The sequence below is a fragment of the Scyliorhinus torazame genome, chromosome 11 (assembly GCF_047496885.1).
Source record: "Scyliorhinus torazame isolate Kashiwa2021f chromosome 11, sScyTor2.1, whole genome shotgun sequence".
Classification (NCBI taxonomy): Eukaryota; Metazoa; Chordata; class Chondrichthyes; order Carcharhiniformes; family Scyliorhinidae; genus Scyliorhinus; species Scyliorhinus torazame.
The window spans coordinates 246,096,276-246,117,162 of NC_092717.1; the positions used below are offsets into that span (position 1 = coordinate 246,096,276).

The 20,887-nt window shown below is 49.4% G+C and overlaps 1 protein-coding gene across 2 annotated transcripts in view; it reads right to left on the reverse strand.

Moving 5' to 3' along the window:
• ttc39c (tetratricopeptide repeat domain 39C) overlaps positions 1-20,887 on the reverse strand; it is a 163,216-nt gene that overhangs the window by 67,961 nt on the left and 74,368 nt on the right. For both annotated transcript variants that reach the window (XM_072468520.1, XM_072468521.1), the window contains 2 exons: positions 9,428-9,542; positions 8,636-8,987 (listed from right to left, as the gene is read on the reverse strand). In XM_072468520.1, the coding sequence (XP_072324621.1) occupies positions 8,636-8,987; positions 9,428-9,542 (467 nt within the window). The remainder of the gene's footprint in view (positions 1-8,635; positions 8,988-9,427; positions 9,543-20,887) is intronic.

Below are 20,887 nucleotides of genomic sequence, written 5' to 3' on the forward strand. Positions count from 1 at the left end.
GTAGAAGATTGTAGTTTAGTCGGGCAGCATGGTCGGCACGGGCTTGGAGGGTCGAAGGGCCTGTTCCTGTGCTGTACATTTCTTTGTTCTTTATTCTTTGCATCCTTTAAAGGACCAATATTTACCTTAGCCACTCTTTTTTGTTTTATATTGTTCCTTGTTCTTATATTCCAATCCCCTTGCAATAAAAGATTACGGTGCCATTTGCTTTCCTAACTGCTTGCTGTACCTCTTGTACAAGTACACCAAAAGCTTTCTGAACATCAACATTTAAAAATTGCATGTCTTTTAAAAAGCATTCTGTTTTTCTAAACGTACTATCAAAGTGAATAACCTCACTTCCCCACATTACATTATATCAGCCACCTTGTTACTCCCACTCACTTAAACTTTGAAGGCTCTTTGTGTCCTGCTCACAGCTTACATTCCTACCTAACTTTATATCAGCAGAAAACTGGGATACATTATTCTCAGCCTCTTTATCCAAGTCATTTAGAGAGATTGTGAATAGCGGAGACCCTAGCACTGATCCTTGCAGCACTCCACTGTTTTCACCTGCCAAACGAGAACAAGGGTTTCAACAAGGGTTTTCATTTTAGTTGCAAAATGTAGAACACCCAGATCTGTAAATAATAAAGGTGATGAACTATGTGATCTTAAAAATGGATAGTATATGGAGTTTGCAAATTAATTTTAATCATGCCACCTGGTTCAACACAAATTAGTCAAGAAAGGGGATGGAGTTCAGAGAAACTCAACAGAAGAGAAGTAGTAAGAGGAGGAGGGGGTGGCTTAGTAGTATTGTCACTGGACTAGTATTCCAGAGACCCAGGATAATGCTCTGCGGGCCCGGGTTCAAATCCCACCAAGGCAGATGGTGACATTTGAATTAAATAGGAACCTGGAATTGAAAGTCCAATGATGACCATGAAACCACTGACATTTATCATAAAATCTCATCTGGTTCCCCAAAGTCCTTTAGGGAAGGAAATCTGCCGTCCTTACCTGGTCTGGCCTACATGTGACTCCAGATCCACCGCAATGTGGTTGACTCTCAAATGCCCTTTGAAATGGCAACCCCACCAAGGTTGGTTCTATTGTCACAGATCATAGAATTTACAGTGCAGAAGGGGGCCATTCGGCCCATCGAGTCTGCACCGGCTCTTGGAAAGAGCACCCCACTTCAGCACACACTTCCACCCTATCCCCATAAACCAGTAACCCCACTTTTTTTTTTATAAGATATATTTTATTCAAGATTCTTTGGCCAAACATAACAGTACATAGTGTTTCCTTTATACAGCAATAAAACAATATAAATAACAATGGCCAGTTTTAAACAAATAAATAAATAATATTTGAACAAAATAAAAAACAAAACTAAATGGCAACTGCCTTGTCCACGATAAATACTCTCCAAACATACAATCCAACAATGCAATATACCATTACATATACCAAATACCTATGCATATACAATAACATCCCTGAGAGTCCTTCTGATTCCTCCCCTCCCCCCCCCCCCCCCCCCCACCCCCACCCCGGGTTGCTGCTGCTGTCTTCTTCTTTTCCATCTATCTTTCTGTGAGATATTCGACGAACGGTTGCTACCGCCTGGTGAACCCTTGAGCCGACCCCCTTAGGACGAACTTAATCCGTTCCAACTTTATAAACCCTGCCATGTCATTTATCCAGGTCTCCACACCCGGGGGCTTGTCTTCCTTCCACATTAGCAATATCCTGCGCCGGGCTACTAGGGACGCAAAGGCCAAAACATCAGCCTCTTTCGCCTCCTGCACTCCCCGCTCTACTGCAACCCCAAATATAGCCAGCCCCCAGCTTGGTTCGACCTGGACCCCCACCACCTTCGAAAGCACCTTTGCCACCCCCACCCAAAACCCCTGTAGTGCCGGGCATGACCAGAACATGTGGGTATGATTCGCTGGGCTTCTCGAGCATCTCGCACACCTATCCTCTACGCCAAAAAATTTACTGACCCGTGCTCCAGTCATATGCGCCCTGTGTAACACCTTAAATTGTATCAGGCTTAGCCTGGCACACGAGGACGATGAGTTTACCCTACTTAGGGCATCAGCCCACAGCCCCTCCTCAATCTCCTCCCCCAGCTCTTCTTCCCATTTCCCTTTCAGCTCATCTACCATAATTTCCCCCTCGTCCCTCATTTCCCTACATATGTCTGATACCTTACCATCCCCCACCCATGTCTTTGAGATCACTCTGTCCTGCACCTCCTGCGTCGGGAGCTGCGGGAATTCCCTCACCTGTTGCCTCGCAAAAGCCCTCAGTTGCATATACCGAAATGCATTCCCTTGGGGCAACCCATATTTTTCCGTCAGCGCTCCCAGACTCGCAAACGTCCCATCTACGAACAGATCTCTCAATTGTGTTACCCCTACTCTTTGCCATGCTCCATCTATTCTCCCCGGAACAAACCTATGGTTATTTCTTATCGGGGACCGCACCGAGGCTCCCGTCTTTCCCCTATGCCGTCTCCACTGCCCCCAAATTTTCAGTGTAGCCACCACCACCGGGCTTGTGCTGTATTTCTTCGGTGAGAACGGCAACGGCGCCGTCACCATAGCTTGTAGGCTAGTCCCCCTGCAGGACGCCCTCTCCAATCTCTTCCACGCCGCTCCCTCCTCTTCTCCCATCCACTTACACACCATTGAGATATTGGCGGCCCAGTCGTACTCACTTAGGCTCGGTAGTGCCAGCCCCCCCCTATCCCTCCTACGCTGCAAAAATCCCCTCCTCACTCTCGGGGTCTTCCCGGCCCACACAAAACTCATAATACTCTTCTCAATTCTTTTAAAATAAGCCTTCGTGACCACCACTGGGAGGCACTGAAACACAAAAAGGAATCTCGGGAGGACCACAATTTTAACCGCCTGCACCCTCCCTGCCAGTGACGGACACCATGTCCCATCTCTTAAAGTCCTCCTCCATCTGCTCCACCAACCGCGTTAAATTAAGCCTATGCAATGTACCCCAATTCTTGGATATCTGGATCCCCAAGTACCGAAAGTCCCTTGTTACCTTCCTCAACGGTAAGTCCTCTATTTCTCTGCTCTGCTCCCCTGGATGCACCACAAACAACTCACTTTTCCCCATGTTCAATTTATACCCTGAAAAAACTCCAAACTCCCCAAGTATCCGCATTATCTCTGGCATCCCCTCCGCCGGGTCCGCCACATACAACAACAAATCGTCCGCATACAGAGATACCCGGTGTTCTTCTCCTCCCCTGAGTACTCCCCTCCACTTCCTGGAACCCCTCAATGCTATTCCCAGGGGCTCAATCGCCAGTGCAAACAATAATGGGGACAGAGGACATCCCTGCCTCGTCCCTCTATGGAGCCGAAAATATTCAGACCCCCGTCCATTCGTGACTACGCTCGCCATCGGGGCCCGAAACAGCAGCTGTACCCATCTAATATACCCATCTCCAAAGCCGAATCTCCTCAGCACCTCCCACAAATAATCCCACTCCACTCTATCAAATGCTTTCTCGGCATCCATCGCCACCACTATCTCCGCTTCCCCCTCTGGTGGGGGCATCATCATTACCCCTAGCAGCCTCCGTATATTCGTATTCAGCTGTCTCCCCTTCACAAACCCAGTTTGGTCCTCATGGACCACCCCCGGGACACAGTCCTCTATCCTCATTGCCATTACTTTGGCCAGAACCTTAGCGCCCACGTTCAGGAGGGAAATAGGCCTATAGGACCCGCATTGCAGCGGGTCTTTTTCCTTCTTTAGGAGGAGCGATATCGTTGCCTCTGACATAGTCGGCGGCAGCTGCCCCCTTTCCCTCGCCTCATTAAAGGTTCTCATCAGTAGCGGGGCCAGCAAGTCCACATATTTCCTATAAAATTCAACTGGAAATCCGCCTGGTCCCGGGGCCTTCCCCGCCTGCATGCTCCTAATTCCTTTCACTACTTCCTCCGTTTCAATCTGTGCTCCCAGTCCCACCCTCTCCTGCTCCTCCACCTTAGGAAATTCCAGCTGGTCCAGAAAACACATCATTCTCTCCTTCCATCCGGGGGCTGAGCTTCATATAATCTTTCATAGAATACCTTGAACACTCCATTCACTCTCTCCGCTCCCCGCTCCATCTCTCCCTCCTCATCTCTCACTCCCCCTATCTCCCTCGCTGCTCCCCTTTTCCTCAGTTGGTGGGCCAGCAACCTGCTCGCCTTCTCCCCATATTCGTACTGTACACCCTGTGCCTTCCTCCACTGTGCCTCTGCATTACCCGTAGTCAGCAAATCAAATTCTACATGTAGCCTTTGCCTTTTCCTGTATAGTCCCTCCTCCGGTGCCTCCGCATATTGCCTGTCCACCCTCAGAAGTTCTTTCAGCAACCGCTCCAGTTCCCTACCCTCCTGCTTTCCTTTATGTGCCCTGATTGAAATCAGCTCCCCTCTAACCACTGCCTTCAGCGCCTCCCAGACCACTCCCATCTGGACCTCCCCATTATCATTGAGTTCCAAGTACCTTTCAATACACCCCCTCACCCTTAAGCACACCCCCTCGTCCGCCAATAGTCCCATGTCCATTCTCCAGGGTGGACGCTGTTCTTTTTCCTCCCCTATCTCCAAGTCCACCCAGTGTGGAGCATGATCCGAAATAGCTATAGCCGTATACTCCGTCCCCGTCACCTTCGGGATCAGCGCCCTTCCCAAAACAAAAAAGTCTATCCATGAATAAACTTTGTGGACATAGGAGAAAAACGAAAACTCCTTACTCCTAGGTCTACTAAATCTCCAGGGGTCTACTCCTCCCATCTGCTCCATAAAGTCCTTAAGCACCCTAGCTGCTGCCGGCCTCCTTCCGGTCCTGGACCTCGATCTGTCCAGCCCTGGTTCCAGCACCGTGTTAAAATTTTCACCCATTACCAGCTTCCCCGCCTCTAGGTCCGGGATACGTCCTAGCATGCGCCTCATAAAGTTGGCATCATCCCAGTTCGGGGGCATATACGTTCACAAAGACCACCGCCTCCCCCTGTAATTTGCCACTCACCATCACGTATCTGCCCCCACTATCCGCCACTATGGTCTTTGCCTCAAGCATTACCCGCTTCCCCACTAGTATAGCCACCCCCCTGTTTTTCGCATCTAGCCCCGAATGAAACACCTGCCCCACCCATCCTTTGCGTAGTCTGACCTGGTCTATCAGTTTCAAATGCGTCTCCTGTAGCATAACCACATCTGCCTTAAGTTTCTTTAGGTGTGCAAGTACCGATGCCCTCTTTATCGGCCCGTTCAGCCCTCTCACATTCCACGTGATCAGCCGGGTTGGGGGGCTCTTTACCCCCCCCCCCCTTTGTCGACTAGCCATCCCCTTTTTTTAACCAGCTCCTCACCCGTTTCCCACGTAGCTGTGTCCCCCCCAGGTGGCGCCCCCCCCCCAGCCCCACCCACCCCACCCCAAACCAGCTCCCCCTTCTCCCCAGCAGCAGCAACCCAGTTAACCCCCCCCCCACCACCCCCGCTAGATCCCCCACTAGCGTAATTGCACCCCCCATGTTGCTCCCAGAAGTCAGCAAACTCTGGCCGACCTCGGCTTCCCCCGTGACCTCGGCTCGCACTGTGCGACGCCCCCTCCTTCCTGCTTCCCTGTTCCCGCCATAATTATCATAGCGCAGGAACAAAGCCTTTTTGGCCCCACCCCCAATGGCCGACGCCCCCAGCTCCTCCACCTCCCTCCCCCCACAACAAGGGGAAGAGAGAAAAGTTACCGGGTCGCAGGATTAACAACTTAAAAATCATCTCTCCTCTCCCCCCTTTTTCCCCCCTCTTCGCCCCCCATATTCGCCCCACCACTTTGTCTCAAACGTTCTTTTTTTTATATAACCCACTTATTCCAATTTCTCTTCGACAATAAATGTCCATGCCTCATCCGCCGTTTCAAAGTAGTGGTGTTTCCCTTGATGTGTGACCCACAGTCTTGCCGGCTGCAGCATTCCAAATTTGACCTTCCTTTTATGAAGCACCGCCTTGGCCCGATTAAAGCTCGCCCTCCTTCTCGCCACCTCCGCACTCCAATCCTGATATACGCGGATCACCGCGTTCTCCCACCTACTGCTCCGAGTTTTCTTTGCCCATCTGAGGACCATCTCTCTGTCCTTATATCGGAGAAATCTCACCACTATGGCTCGGGGAATTTCTCCAGCCCTCGGTCTTTGCGCGAGGGTAGTGGGTGCCTGGAACTCGCTACCGGAGGAGGTGGTGGAAGCAGGGACGATAGTGACATTTAAGGGGCATCTTGACAAATACATGAATAGGATGGGAATAGAGGGATACGGACCCAGGAAGTGTAGAAGATTGTAGTTTAGTCGGGCAGCATGGTCGGCACGGGCTTGGAGGGCCGAAGGGCCTGTTCCTGTGCTGTACATTTCTTTGTTCTTTGTTGTATAACTCGATAGGCTCCCTCCACCTCCAACGGACCCGTCGGGGCCTCCGATTCCATTAACGAGTGCAGCATCGTGCTCACATATGCCCCGACGTCCGCCCCCTCTGCACCCTCGGGAAGACCAAGAATCCTTAAATTCTTCCTCCTCGCATTATTCTCCAGCACCTCCAGCCTTTCCACACACCTTTTATGGTGTGCCTCGTGCATCTCCATCCTCACCACCAGGCCCTGTATATCGTCCTCGTTCTCGGCAGCCTTTGCCTTCACGACCCGAAGCTCCTGCTCCTGGGTCTTTTGCTCATCCTTTAGCCCTTCAATCGCCTGTAATATCGGGGCCAACAGCTCCTTCTTCATCTCCTTTTTAAGTTCTTCCACGCAGCGCTTCAAGAACTCGTGTTGTTCAGGGCCCCATATTAAACTGCCACCTTCCGACGCCATCTTGGTCTTTTGCTTGCCCTTCCTTGCCGCTGCTCTAAAGGATACACCGCAATCCGGCCACTTTCCTCTCCTTTTTCCATCCGTGTCCAGGGGGGATTCCCTTCTGGTTTACCGCACAGTGCTTTTAGCCGTTAAAATTGCCGTTGGGGCTCTTATTAAGAGCCCAAAAGTCCGTTCCACCGGGAGCTGCCGAAACGTGCGACTTAGCTGGTCATCGCCGCACCCGGAAGCCCAGTAACCCCACTTAACCTAAGGGTAATCTAGCATGGTCAATCAACCTAACCTGCACATCTTTGGATTGTGGGAGAAAACCGGAGCACTCAGGGGAAACCCAAGCAGACACGGGGAGAACGTGCAGACTCCGCACATACAATGACCCAAGCCGGGAATCGAACCTGAGACCCTGGAGCTGTGAAGCAACTGTGCTAACCACCGTGCTACCATGCTGCCTTCACAAGGAGTAGTTTCTTTAAAAAATTCTGGAATAAAGCCAGTTTTGTTAGGGCATTTAAGGAAAATTAGTACAAATTCGTTGAAGGCAAATCACATTGAACTAATTTGATTTGAGTTTTTTAATGAGGTAACAGAGGGGAGGGTAATGCAGCTGATGTGATGCAACTAAATAAAACGGACAATAGCAACATGGATATGACATGATAAAACATTTGTTTGGCTTTGACTGGAATATTATGTTCAATTCTGTGCACCATAGGAAGAATGTGAGGCTTTAGAGATGGTGGAGAAAAATTTAGAACAATGATTCTGTGGATGAGGGATTTCGGTTACATGCATGAATCGGAGAAGTTGGGATCATTTTCCTTAGAGAAGGTTGAGGGACCATTTGATGGAGCTGTTTAAAATCATGAGGGATCTGGACAGAGTAGATGGAGACAAACTGTTTTCATTGGCGGTGGGGTTGAAAACAAGAGAATATTGATTTAAGGTCATTGGCATAAGAACAAAAAAAGACAACTTGCTGTTTTAAGCAGCAAGTGGTTAGGATCTGGAATGTACTGAGCAAGAACATGGTGGAGGCAGATTCAATCACGGATTTCACAAGAGAATTGGATCGGCACCTGCAGAGAAAATCATTTGCAGGCCACTGGGAAAGGGGGAGTTGAACTCGCTCAGTTGTTCTTGCAGAGAGCTGGCAAGGATGTGACGGTTATAACCATTCTGTACTCCATAACAACGGGGTTTCCATAGAATCCACAGAATGCAGGAGGTCATTCAGCCGATTGGGTCTGTACTGACCCTCCAAAAGAGTACTTTATCCAGACTCACTTACCCCTACCTTACCTCGCACATTGATCATGGCCAATACACCTAAACTGCACATCTTTGGACTGTGGGAGGAAACTGGAGCACCCAAAGGGAACCCACGGACACAGTCACCCAAGGCCGGAGTTGAACCTGGGTCACTGGCGGCTGTGAGACAGCAGTGCTAACCACTGTGCCACCCAAGTGTGGCGTGTGAAAGAATATAAAAGCACATTTTTCCAAACAAGATTGGCATTCCCAAACATGAATTACTTGCGGCAACATAAAATCAGACCATATCAAAGACGATAAATAAGCTGAGCCGTCTCAATTTTATTCATTGTGTTCTTTCCCCTGAAACACTGTATTAACATTCATAAGGTAAACAGGAAATATGTTCCAAGTGCTATGCCAGCGAGAGGTACATTTACTCAAATAGGTCATGCCATCAGTGCAGTTATAAAACATTTTTACAAAACAGAGTCTTAATACACCTACTCACGTAGCTAATGGAGCCTTCATGTCCTTACTTTCACTTGCATACATTAGGGAAGATAATCCTTGCAGACGGTCTCCGGGAAACCCCAGTAAGTTGATGATTTTCAGCAGGTTAGGAGGTACCATTGATATACAAAGATGGAAAAGCCCGTAGCCAAAGCTGACAGCACCTTTCAGTCTACTTAGTGACTCTTCTTGCAGAGTTAGAGCAGGAATATGGTTATCATTAGCACGATCAGATGTCAGCGATTCCTGAGACCTCTTTTGATGCATCATCTGTAGAGCATCAATTTCAGCATAACACTTATTGTAAATTTTCCATGCTTTTCGGAGGATCCACCCACCTTTAATATATGCTTTAATTTGGGAGGAGAGAAAAAAAAAACATTTGTCAACATTTGAGAAGCAACACTTTCTTTTAAACCCCTGCAACTGTGGCAACGTTAACTAAATTAATTAAATACACCAAAAAGCAGGGTAAAAACCACAGGAGCCCTGTGAAAGAGTAACTGAGTGCGGTCTAAACTACTTCTTTTCGCCAATGCCAATCTATATGTGCCTATAAACAGATTCACAAACTATATACGTGTATACCTCAAACAAACTGGTCAACAGTACACCAAGGAGCTGAGTGCAAGGCAGCAATATAAAAAGTATTGAAAAGGAATACTGAATATAGGCGAAAAAGGCTCAAATCTTTCCTTTCAAACACACTGGTGAGAATTATTATAAATATAAAGTCATTTTCAACACAGAAACATTAAAATAAAAATGTTCACCTGAACTCACAACATACCAGAGAGCTCCTGCTTCACAAAGGAAAGTACAGCAAGATAGACTTGACAGTCTGCAATGATGATTTGTCTTTGGAGTCTATCAACATCCAATGCACTGGGTTTCTGCATATCAACCTGTTAAACAAAAGGAAAAGAACAATTTTACCATGGTGAAACAAGCTCAAAAAGCTCAATTACTGCCGGCTTTCTTTGGTATCAAGAGGAACACAAACTGAACCCTGTGAAATGAAGTAATATAGAGAGATCAAGGGTATATCAAGGAGAGAGTCACTCAACCCCAAGACACTGTGTAGTTCTCTTGCCTTGCAACTATCTTGCACTTGGTACTCATGGTAGGCTCATTTTCGAATAAAATTGTGTCCTTAATAATGGGGAGGATCAGGATTAATCTTACTGTATGGTGCAGGAGAATACAAATTGACGTATCTACCTTGCTGCGACGAATCCACATCCAGGCCTTAGTTAAAAGGTCTAGGATACGGGACTTCCGGTTGCGGCGATGCGGAGCCAAGCCGCACATTTCGGCAGCTCCCGCTAGAACGGACTTTTGGGCTCTCCGGAGGAGCCCCAACGGAACTTTTTTGATCTAATCCCGTGTGGGAAGGTGAAGTAAGGTCCCCCTTCCGTCGTGTATGGAGGGGACTAGCAGTGGGGGGACAAAAAAAAAAAAGAGGCTTTGGAGCAGCGGCAGAAACGAGGGGGAGAAAACAAGATGGCGGAGGGCGGAGATCGCGCAGCATGGGGGCCGGACCATCAGGAGTTTCTCAGGCGCTGCGTGGAGGAGCTTAAAAAGGAGGTGCTGGCGCCAATGCTGACAGCGATCGAGGGGCTGAAGGAGACCCAGAAGGCCCAGGCGATAGAGCTCAGAGAGGTGAAGGAAAAAACTAATGAGAACGAGGACAAGATCTTGGGCCTGGCGGTGAAGATGGAGGTGCACGAGGCGCCGCACAAGCGGTGGGCCGAGAGATTCGAAGTCCTGGAGAACAGATCGCGGAGGAAGAATCTCCAGATTCTGGGTCTCCCCGAAGGAGTGGAGGGGGCTGATGCTGGGGCGTATGTGAGCACGATGCTCCATTCGCTGATGGGTGCGGAGGTCTCTCCGAGCCCCCTGGAGCTAGAAGTGGCTCACCGGGTCCTGGCGAGGAGACCCAAGGCTGGTGAGCCGCCAAGAGCGATAGTGGCGAGGATCCATCGATTCGCAGACATAGAGAGTGTCCTGAGATGGGCCAAGAAGGAGCGGAGCAGTAGATGGGAGAATGCGGTGATCCGAGTCTACCAGGATTGGAGCGCGGAGGTGGCAAAGAGGAGAGCTGGCTTCAATCGGGCCAAGGCGGTGCTGCATAAAAAGAGGGTGAGATTCGGAATGCTGCAGCCTGCGCGACTGTGGGTCACGTACCAGGACCGACACCACTATTTTGAAATGCCAGAAGAGGCTTGGACCTTTATCCAAACGGAAAAATTGGACTCAAACTGAGGGGCTGTGGTAGTGGGGGAGATGTTGACTGTATAGAGGGTTGTAAATATGGGTAAAGAATGTTTCACGGGTGGGACGATGGATGGGGATGGGAGAAGAGATTTGATGGGGAGACTGTGGGGAATGTGGGCGCCGGTGCTGGAGGGAGGTGAGACTCGGGGATGGGGGAATTAGGATAAGGCCGCAACAGGAGCTGCGCCACAGGGGGCAGGGCTGGCTTAGGAAAGCGCGGGGGAGGGGGGGGATGGAGGAGCGCAAGGAGGAGGAGGGATTTCCACACGGGGGGGGGGGGTCAACGGGAAGGCGGGGAAGCCGGGGTCAGCTGACTTACGGAAGTATTATGGGGGGAACAAACGAGCTAGATTTGGATCTGGAGCGGGGGGAGACAATAGGGTTGCTGCTGCAATGGCCGAGGGGGAACTGAAAATGGAAGAGGTGGTCGGGGCGGGGGTTCCCCGCCTGGGGGACTGGAGGGTGCGGGAAACGCGGGCACGGGACAGGCCTAAAATAGGAGATGGCTAGTCGGCGGGAGGGTAGCCCCCCAATCCGGCTGATCACGTGGCATGCGAGAGCCCTAGAGAGCCCTAAATGGGCCAGTTAAGAGGGCCCGAGTGTTCGCGCACTTAAAGGGACTAAAGGCAGGCGTGGTCATGCTTCAGGAGACACATCTGAAGGTGGCAGATCAGGTCAGGTTAAGAAAGGGATGGATAGGACAGGTGTTCCATTCGGGTCTGGATGCGAAGAATAGAGGCGTGGCAATACTGGTGGGGAAGCGGGTGTCGTTTGAGGCCAAGAACATAGTGGTGGACAACGGAGGCCGATACGTGATGGTGAGTGGTAGGTTGCAGGGGACGGGGGTGGTATTGGTAAATGTATACGCCCCGAATTGGGACGACGCTGGATTCATGAAACATATGTTGGGGCGTATTCCGGACTTTGAGGAAGGAAGTTTGATAATGGGTGGGGACTTCAATACGGTGTTGGACCCAGCACTGGATCGCTCCAGATCCAGGGCCGAAAAGAGGCCGGCTGCGGCCAAGATGCTCAGGGGGTTTATGGACCAGATTGGGGGGGGGGGGGGGGAGTAGATCCGTGGAGATTTGCCAGGCCTTTGGCGGGAGAATTCTCTTTTTTCTCCCATGTACACAAGGCCTACTCCTGGATAGATTTTGTTGTTTTGGGCAGGGCATTGATCTCGAAAGTGGAGGGGACGGAGTATTCGGCCATAGCCATTTCAGACCACGCCCCGCACTGGGTGCAATTAAGAGCTGGGGGAGGAGAGGGACCAACGCCCGCTGTGGCGGTTGGATGTGGGACTGTTGGCAGACGAGGAAGTGTGCGGGAGTGCATCGAAAGGTATCTGGAGGCCAACAACAATGGGGAGGTGCAGGTGGGAGTAGTATGGGAGGCGCTGAAGGCGGTGGTTAGGGGAGAGTTAATCTCCATCAGGGCTCAAAGGGAGAAGAGAGAGGGCAGGGAAAGGGAGAGGTTAGTGGGGGAGATTTTAAGAGCGAACAGGAGATATGCAGAGGCCCCTGATGAGGGACTACTCAGGGAGAGGCGAAGCCTCCAGACGGAGTTCGACCTGTTGACCACAGGGAAGGCAGAGGCACAGTGGAAGAAGGCACAGGGGGCGATGTATGAATATGTGGAGAAGGCGAGCCGGATGCTGGCACATCAGCTCCGTAAGAGGATGGCAGAGAGGGAAATAGGTGAAGTCAAGGATCGACGGGGAACTACAGTGCGGAGTGCGGTGAAAGTGAATGAGGCATTCAAGGCCTTCTACGAGGAGCTGTATAGGTCCCAGCCCCCAGGGGGAAAAGAGGGGATGCGACGATTCTTGGACCAACTGAGGTTCCCGAGGGTGGAGGAGCAGGAGGTGGCTGGTTTGGGGGCGCCAATTGGGGTGGAGGAGCTGGTTAAAGGACTGGGGAGCATGCAGGCAGGGAAGGCCCCGGGACCAGACGGGTTCCCGGTGGAGTTCTATCGAAAGTATGTAGATCTGTTAGCTCCGTTGCTGGTAAGGACTTTCAATGAGACAAGGGAGAGGGGGACCCTGCCCCCGACAATGTCGGAGGCGACGATCTCTTTGATCCTGAAGCGGGATAAGGACCCACTGCAATGCGGATCGTATAGGCCGATCTCGCTCCTCAACGTAGATGCTAAGTTGCTGGCAAAAGTGTTAGCTACGAGGATTGAGGACTGTGTCCCGGGGGTGATTGACGAGGACCAGACGGGATTTGTAAAGGGCAGGCAGCTAAATACCAATGTGCGGAGGCTACTGAATGTGATTATGATGCCATCGGTGGAGGGAGAGGCGGAGATAGTGGCAGCTATGGATGCGGAGAAGGCCTTTGACCAAGTAGAGTGGGAGTATCTCTGGGAAGTGTTGAGGAGGTTTGGGTTCGGGGGAGGGTTTATTAGTTGGGTTAAGCTCCTGTATAGAGTCCCGGTGGCGAGTGTGGTCACGAACCGGCGGAGGTCGGAGTATTTCCGGCTGTATCGAGGGACGAGGCAGGGGTGCCCCCTGTCCCCTCTGCTGTTTGCATTAGCAATTGAACCTTTGGCCATGGTGTTAAGGGAGTCGGGGAAATGGAGGGGGGTGGTCCGAGGGGGAGAGGAGCATCGAGTGTCGCTGTACGCAGACGACCTGTTGCTGTATGTGGCGGATCCAGTGGAGGGGATGGTTGAGGTCATGAAGATCCTAAGGGAGTTTGGGGACTTCTCGGGCTATAAGCTCAAAGTGGGAAAGAGTGAGCTCTTTGTGGTGCATCTGGGGGATCAGGGAAGAGGGATAGACGACCTACCGTTGAGGAGGGCGGATAGGAGCTTTCGATACTTGGGGATCCAGGTAGCTAGGAGCTGGGGGGCACTGCACAAACTTTTTTGACACGGGTGGTGGAACAGATGGAGGAGGACTTTAAAAGGTGGGACATGTTGCCACTCTCGCTAGCGGGCAGGGTACAGTCGATTAAAATGATGGTCCTCCCGAGGTTTCTTTTTGTATTCCAATGCCTCCCAATTGTGATTACCAAGGCTTTTTTTAAAGAGGGTAAGCAGGAGCATTATGGGACTTGTGTGGGCGAGCAAGACCCCGAGGGCAAGGAGGGGGTTCCTGGAGCGTAGTAGAGTTAGAGGAGGGCTGGTGTTGCCGAATCTGGGTGGCTACTACTGGGCAGCCAACGTGGCGATGATCCGTAAGTGGATGATGGAGGGAGAGGGGGCGGCATGGAAGAGGTTGGAGATGGCGCCCTGCAAAGGAACGAACCTGGGGGCGCTGGTGACGGCACCGCTGCCGCTCTCGCCGACAAGGTACACCACGAGTCCGGTGGTGGCGGCAACGCTAAAGATCTGGGGGCAGTGGAGACGACATAGGGGCACGATGGGAGCCTCGGTGTGGTCCCCGATCAGAGATAACCATCGGTTTGTTCCAGGAAGGATGGACGGGGGGTTTCAGAGCTGGTATCGGGCAGGGATTAGAAGAATGGGGGACCTGTTCATCGATGTGACGTTTGCGAGCTTAGGGGCGCTGGAGGAGAAATTTGGACTACCCCCGGGAAATGCCTTCAGGTACATGCAAGTGAGGGCATTTGTGAGGTGGCAGGTGAGGGAATTCCCGTTGCTCCCGGCACAGGGGATTCAAGACAGGGTGATTTCGGGTGTATGGGTCGGAGAGGGCAAGGTGTCGGCGATATACCAGGAGATGAAAGAAGAGGGGGAGACTTTGGTAGAGGAGCTGAAGGGTAAATGGGAAGAGGATCTGGGGGAGGAGATTGAGGAGGGTCTATGGGCTGATGCCCTAAATAGGGTTAATTCCTCTTCCTCGTGTGCCAGGCTTAGCCTGATACAATTTAAGGTTGTTCACAGAGCGCATATGACGGGGGCGAGGCTGAGTAGGTTCTTTGGGGTGGAGGACAGATGTGGGAGGTGCTCAGGAAGCCCGGCGAACCATGTCCATATGTTTTGGTCATGCCCGGCACTGGATGGGTTCTGGAGGGGTGTTGTGAGAACAGTATCTAAGGTGGTGAAAGTCCAGGTCAAGCCAAGTTGGGGGCTAGCACTATTTGGAGTGGCGGACGAGCCGGGAGTGCAGGAGGCGAAAGAGGCCAGCATTCTGGCCTTTGCGTCCCTGGTAGCCCGGCGAAGGATCTTGTTAGTGTGGAAAGATGCGAAGCCCCCCAGTGTGGAAGCCTGGATAAATGATATGGCAGGGTTTCTCAGGTTGGAAAGGATAAAGTTTGCCCTGAGAGGGTCTGTGCAGGGATTCTCCAGGCAGTGGCAACAGTTCCTAGACTATCTCGCGGAGCTTTAGATGGAGTTCGGTCGACAGCAGCAGCAACCCGGGGCGGGGGTTGTTTATATGGTTGAAAACTCTTGTTAAAAAATTCTTAATAAACATATTTTTTTAAAAAGGTCTAGGATACTAAGAATATAGTATAATTTGGCAAACTCTGAAAAGACAAAACTTGCCAAGAAACAGCTCAGCTTGCTTCCTCCCTGTAATCAAACATAGGCTTTACAATCACAAACGTTTAAATGCTATGTTGGAACTGAAGGCGTTGGCTTTGACCTCGTTCCAAGTTTACTCCTTGGATCAGTAGATACATCAGAACTTGCACATTAAGTGATCTTGTCAACAAATATGGACCTTTAAAGTTTTATATCAAAGTGATCAGTAGTGATCCAAATAAATTTTAAAGGTCCTCAAATGATAACAAATGAGTTGTCCGAATTTCCCAGCACAGATTTCAACAGCAATCTGCAATTATATAACGCCTGTAGTCTAGTAAACCATGCCAGAGAGGCAGATGTTTAAGGAGCATTATCTGACAAAGGAAGGTTCAGACTTGGAGATAGGTTTAGCAGGTTTAACACATTTATTGAACAGTTAACAATTCTCCTACTTGGGTTCGACTCTCCTGCTAATCTTACTATAGTGACTCAGCCTAACTAACCAGTCTGCTCTAATCCATGCGGTGGGTGTGATGCTTCCTGATCTGCTCGTGTCTCCGAGTGTCACCTATGGAAAGAGGAAGAGCCTGTGTGCCCTGTCCTTTTATATGGGTAGCCCCCCTTGTGGTAGTGTCACCTCTGGGTGTGTCATGACTGCCCATTGGTTGTGTCCTATCTTACTGACCTATTGTCTGTGTGTCATGATGTCTCTGGTGCTCCCTTTAGTGTTTACACAGTCCTAGTGTATCTACATTAACCCCTTGTGTATTTACAGTGATGCATATCACCACAGTCACCATGAGACTTTTAATTCCAGATTTTTATTGAATTCAAATTTCACCATCTGCTGGGATTCGAACCCGGGGCCCCAGAGCATTATCCTGGGTGACAATACCATTAGGCCACCACCTCCTTGGTGGTAGTGTTCCCAAGGTGCTTCCAAAGGAGCTTTAGTGAGTTGATGCAGTGCATCTTGTAGATGGCATACACGGCTGCCACTGTGCAACAGTCATAGGAGGATTGAATGCTTAAGGTGGTTGACGGGATGCCAGTCAGTGGCCTCGTTCATCCTGGATGGTGTCAAGCTTCTCGAGTGCTGTTGGAGTTGCACTGTTCAGGCAAGTAGAGAATATTCCATCACACTCCTGACTTATATGTTATAGATGGTGGCAGGCTTCAGAGAGTCAGGTGATGAGTTACTCGCTACAGAATTCCAATCCTTTGACCTGCTCTTGTAACCACAGTATTAATATGGCTAGTCCAGTTCTGTTTCTGATCAATAGCAACCATTGATAGTGAGGGATTCGGTGATGGTAATGCTATTGAGCATTAAGGGAAGGGGATTATATTCTCTCTTGGATTGGATTAGTTTATTGTCACGTGTACCGAGGTACAGTGAAAAGTATTTTTCTGCGAGCAGCTCAACAGATCATTAAGTACATGAGAAGAAAAGGGAATAAAAGAAAATACATAATAGGGCAATACAAGGTATACAATGTAACTACACAAGCACTGGCATCGGATGAAGCATACAGGGTGTAGGTGTTAATGAGGTCAGTCCATAAGAGGGTCATTTAGGAGTCTGGTAACAGTGGGGAAGAAGCTGTTTTTGAGTCTGTTCGTGCGTGTTTCGGCGTGTTGTTGGAGATGGTCATTGCCTGACACTTGTGTGGCACAAATGATATTTTCCCTCATCAGTCCAAGCCTAAAATGTTGTCCAGGTCTCGCTGCATATGGGCATAGACTGTGGATGATATCAGCAAATTAACTGAGGCAAGGGGTGTTTATTTAAAGAAATCAGATCTTACATTTCACAAATCTGAATGAAAGGAATGATTGTATATTCATGTATAGTCTCTTCAATTCTAAATTGTGTCTGACAATAAAATGTAAATGTCACCATTGTCCCAGAGGCTGCTCTCCCCTTTGTGAGCTGACTGGTGGTGATTTTACCTCAGGGTCACCACATCTCAGGTGAGGAGCCTTGATGAATAACCTCAGCCGGTCCGAGAATTGAACCCACGCTGTTGCCGTCATTCTGCATCACAAACCAGCCGGCCAGCCAACTGAGCTAACTGAACCCTCTTTTATCTGGTAATACAACCACTTCATTCAAATCACAGGAAATGCAGAAAAACAACCCTGAATCACTGTACAAATCACAAGATGACAGATGGAGAAGCATGTTCAGTTCGGGGTGCCCTTCATGAAGGATGCTGCAGCGGGTAAAGAGATTTAGTGAAAATGATGCTCGAGATAAGAGGCTTCAGCAACATTGTTATAAGGGGCTTAGAACACACTTGAGAAGTTGAACTCTTTTCACTAGGGCATTGAAGGTTAAGGCTTTGATGAAGTAATTATGAAAAACTATTTTCACTGGTTGGTGTGAGCAGAGACTTAAAGATCAGCACAAAGGAGCTGACAGAAGAAATTAAGATGACTTTTACATATTAATAAAAGGTAATGCTATTCAGGCAGTATCATGAAGCAGAATTCATAATAGCTTTTCAAAGGAATAAGCAAATGAATGAAAAGTTCAGAGCCAGCAGAGGCTTGAAGGGCAGTATTAAACGTTCTTGTGATTTAATATTTTAAGGTGCCTAATTTATAGATAATGAAATCGTATACCCATAATGCCATGGAGTGTGACTAGGCTTAGTGGTAGTATTTCCAGTGTCCAAACATAATGGCCGGGATTCTCCTATGGCCACTCCGAAGCCGGACCACCAATTCTCCGGCGACCAGAAAACCAGCAAAAATCGCGCTGGACGCCGAGCCGGTTGGGGGCCGTTGAAAGCCCTCCCCCCCCCCCCCCCCCCACGGGCGTCTCTCCGCGCTCGACGGGCCTGGCCCCTGTAGGGCTCTGCCATATTGCCCGGGGGGGGGGGGGGGACGGCGCGTTGACAGCAGCTGACAAACATGCGCGGACCCACGTCGGCCGTGGCGCGCATGCGCGGACCCGCGCTGGCTTTTGGGCGCACAGCACTCCGGTGCCGCACTAGCCCCTGAAGAAGGGGCGAATGCCTGGGCCTGGAGTCTCGTTGACGCCGGCATCGCTCGCGCCGGTTTTGACTCCGGCATCAACACTTGGCTGTGATTTCAGAGAATCCCGGCCAGTGGGTTGGAACAGCAGTGCAGACAGCAAGCGTAAGAGAGCTTCACTGAGGATTAGGTTGACATCCAGTGAAATACTTGCATCTAATCAAAGAGTAGTGGTACCTTCACCACCAATCGGAATATGACGTACCATTCAATTAATTGTGACAGGGATTCTGTCATTCGATGACTCTTCCATTTTACTTCAATACAAATTTTCTCTCCCCTCTTTGCTTACCCCTACCGGGTAACCGTGAACTCCAAGAGTGAAGGGATTGTGTATTCGGTTGCAACTTTGTCAGATGTTGGGAGAGATGGGGTTGGGGAGTTAACAGTGAGGCTAGATGGCCTTTTCTCACTTTTCTTATGATCTCAGGGAGCACATACCATCCTGTTTACTCCGAGACTTTTTTTTAAATAAAAAGAAAAGTTGAATGCTGTGTTTAAATTCACACAAGTATGGATTTAATTTGTATCTCCAGTATTTTTGGATTCTATTCAGTGCTAACTTGGTTTGACTTTTAAATCTACTTTAATTAAGGTAGAATGATAATATGAAATGAAATGAAATGAAAATCGCTTATCGTCACAAATAATCTTCAAATGAAGTTACTGTGAAAAGCTCCTAGTCGCCACATTCCGGTGCCTGTTCGGGGAGGCTGGTACGGGAATTGAACCGTGCTGCTGGCCTACCTTGGTCTGCTTTCAAAGCCAGCGAATCCTATACAAGTATATTCTTACAGCTATGCCAATATGAGACACATTCAGTAGTCCCAGGTTGCTCCCATCATCTTTAAACATCTGTATAATCATTGCTCGTTTTATTCTTTTCAAATTCAGCTTTGTGCGTGTTTTGCTTTTCGTAGCTTATACAATGTACTATATAAAACACGGTTGTTGGCTTGTCATCACCAACACACTGTTCCGCCAAATAGACAAGTTAAAGACTTCCTGGAGATATCCACGATCAAAGCACTGACACATAATCAACTTCATCATCGTCTGATGCAGAGACCCAAACGATGCCCTCATCACCAAAGCGATGACTAGTGCAGATGACTGCTGGACAGGCCACCAGCTCATCTACTTCTCTATGTCCACCAAACTCCACCAGAAGCAGCGGAAGATAAAGAAACAGCTCAGAAGAAAGATCAACGTTGAGCGGCTTAGCCAACCATGCCAGTGAACGTCCAACAATGTCTTCACCAAAATCGCTGTGTCCATTCTAATGGAATGGAGGAAAACTGGAAAAAGCTGAAGACAGCCATTATCTCAAACTGTGAAGAAACCATCGGCTACAAGACCAGGAAACACCAAGCCTGGTTTGGCGAGAACGACCAAACTATCCAAGACCTCATCAACAAGAGGAAAGCTCTCTGCGCCTGGCAAAACAACATAACCAGAAAAGCAAAGAAAAGAGCTCATCAATCAGCCAAGGCGGAGATACTGACAACAACTACAGAAATCAAGAACCAATGGTGGGCGAAGAAAGCCAAGGAGCTGCAACTCCTCGATGACAAGCATGACATGACACCCGGGGCCTCTTCAGTGCCAAGGCAATATATGGACTCAATACCCTAGGCCTATAACAAGTGCGGATAAGGATAGAATCTTCGAGATTCAGAGAAAACATCGACCTTCGATCGAGAGAACACTTCGAAGAACTCCTAAACCCTGAAACAACCATAGATGAGGACATGGTTGCGAAAATCCCAAACCCCATCAGAGACGATCTTGGACTCCCACCAAGCGTGGGCGAAGTCGAAGCCGCTATTAAACACACGAAGAGTGCACGGGATCCCAGCAAAGCTTTTCAAACTTGGGAGGAGGAGAGATCACCCATCATCTCCATCAGCTGCTCCTAAAAATCTGGGACAGAGAAGAAATTCCTGCCAACCTTAGGGATGCCTTAATCGCCATCATATTCAAGAAAGGAGACAAAGTGGACTGTCAAAGAACTACCAAAGAATCCCCCTAATCTCCAACGATTGGAAGATCATTGCCCAAATCCTCGCTAGCCGCCTTCTCCCAGTAGATTTCGTCCAAACCGTGGAACTGGTTGAAATCCAAGAAGAAAACGACACGGACATCGCTCGTGGAACTTCAGTATGTAGATGACATCACCACTCTCTCAGAAGAGAATCGCATAGCCATGCTCGAAACCTTCATGGACGCATACAAAATAATTGGTCTTAGCCTCAACCTCAAGAAGATGCAAGTTCTTTATCAACCCGCCCCAGGGCAAGACCCACTCTCTTCCTCCTTCAAAATCAATGGAGAAACCCTACCAAACGTGGAACATTTCTCAAACCTGCAGAGCCACCTCTCCTCTAAGGCTGACATCGATGAGGAGATCTAAAATCATATCCAATCCACGAGTACCTCCTTCAGATGCCTAAGGACCAGAGTCTTTGCCGATCGTGCCATCCGTGCTGAC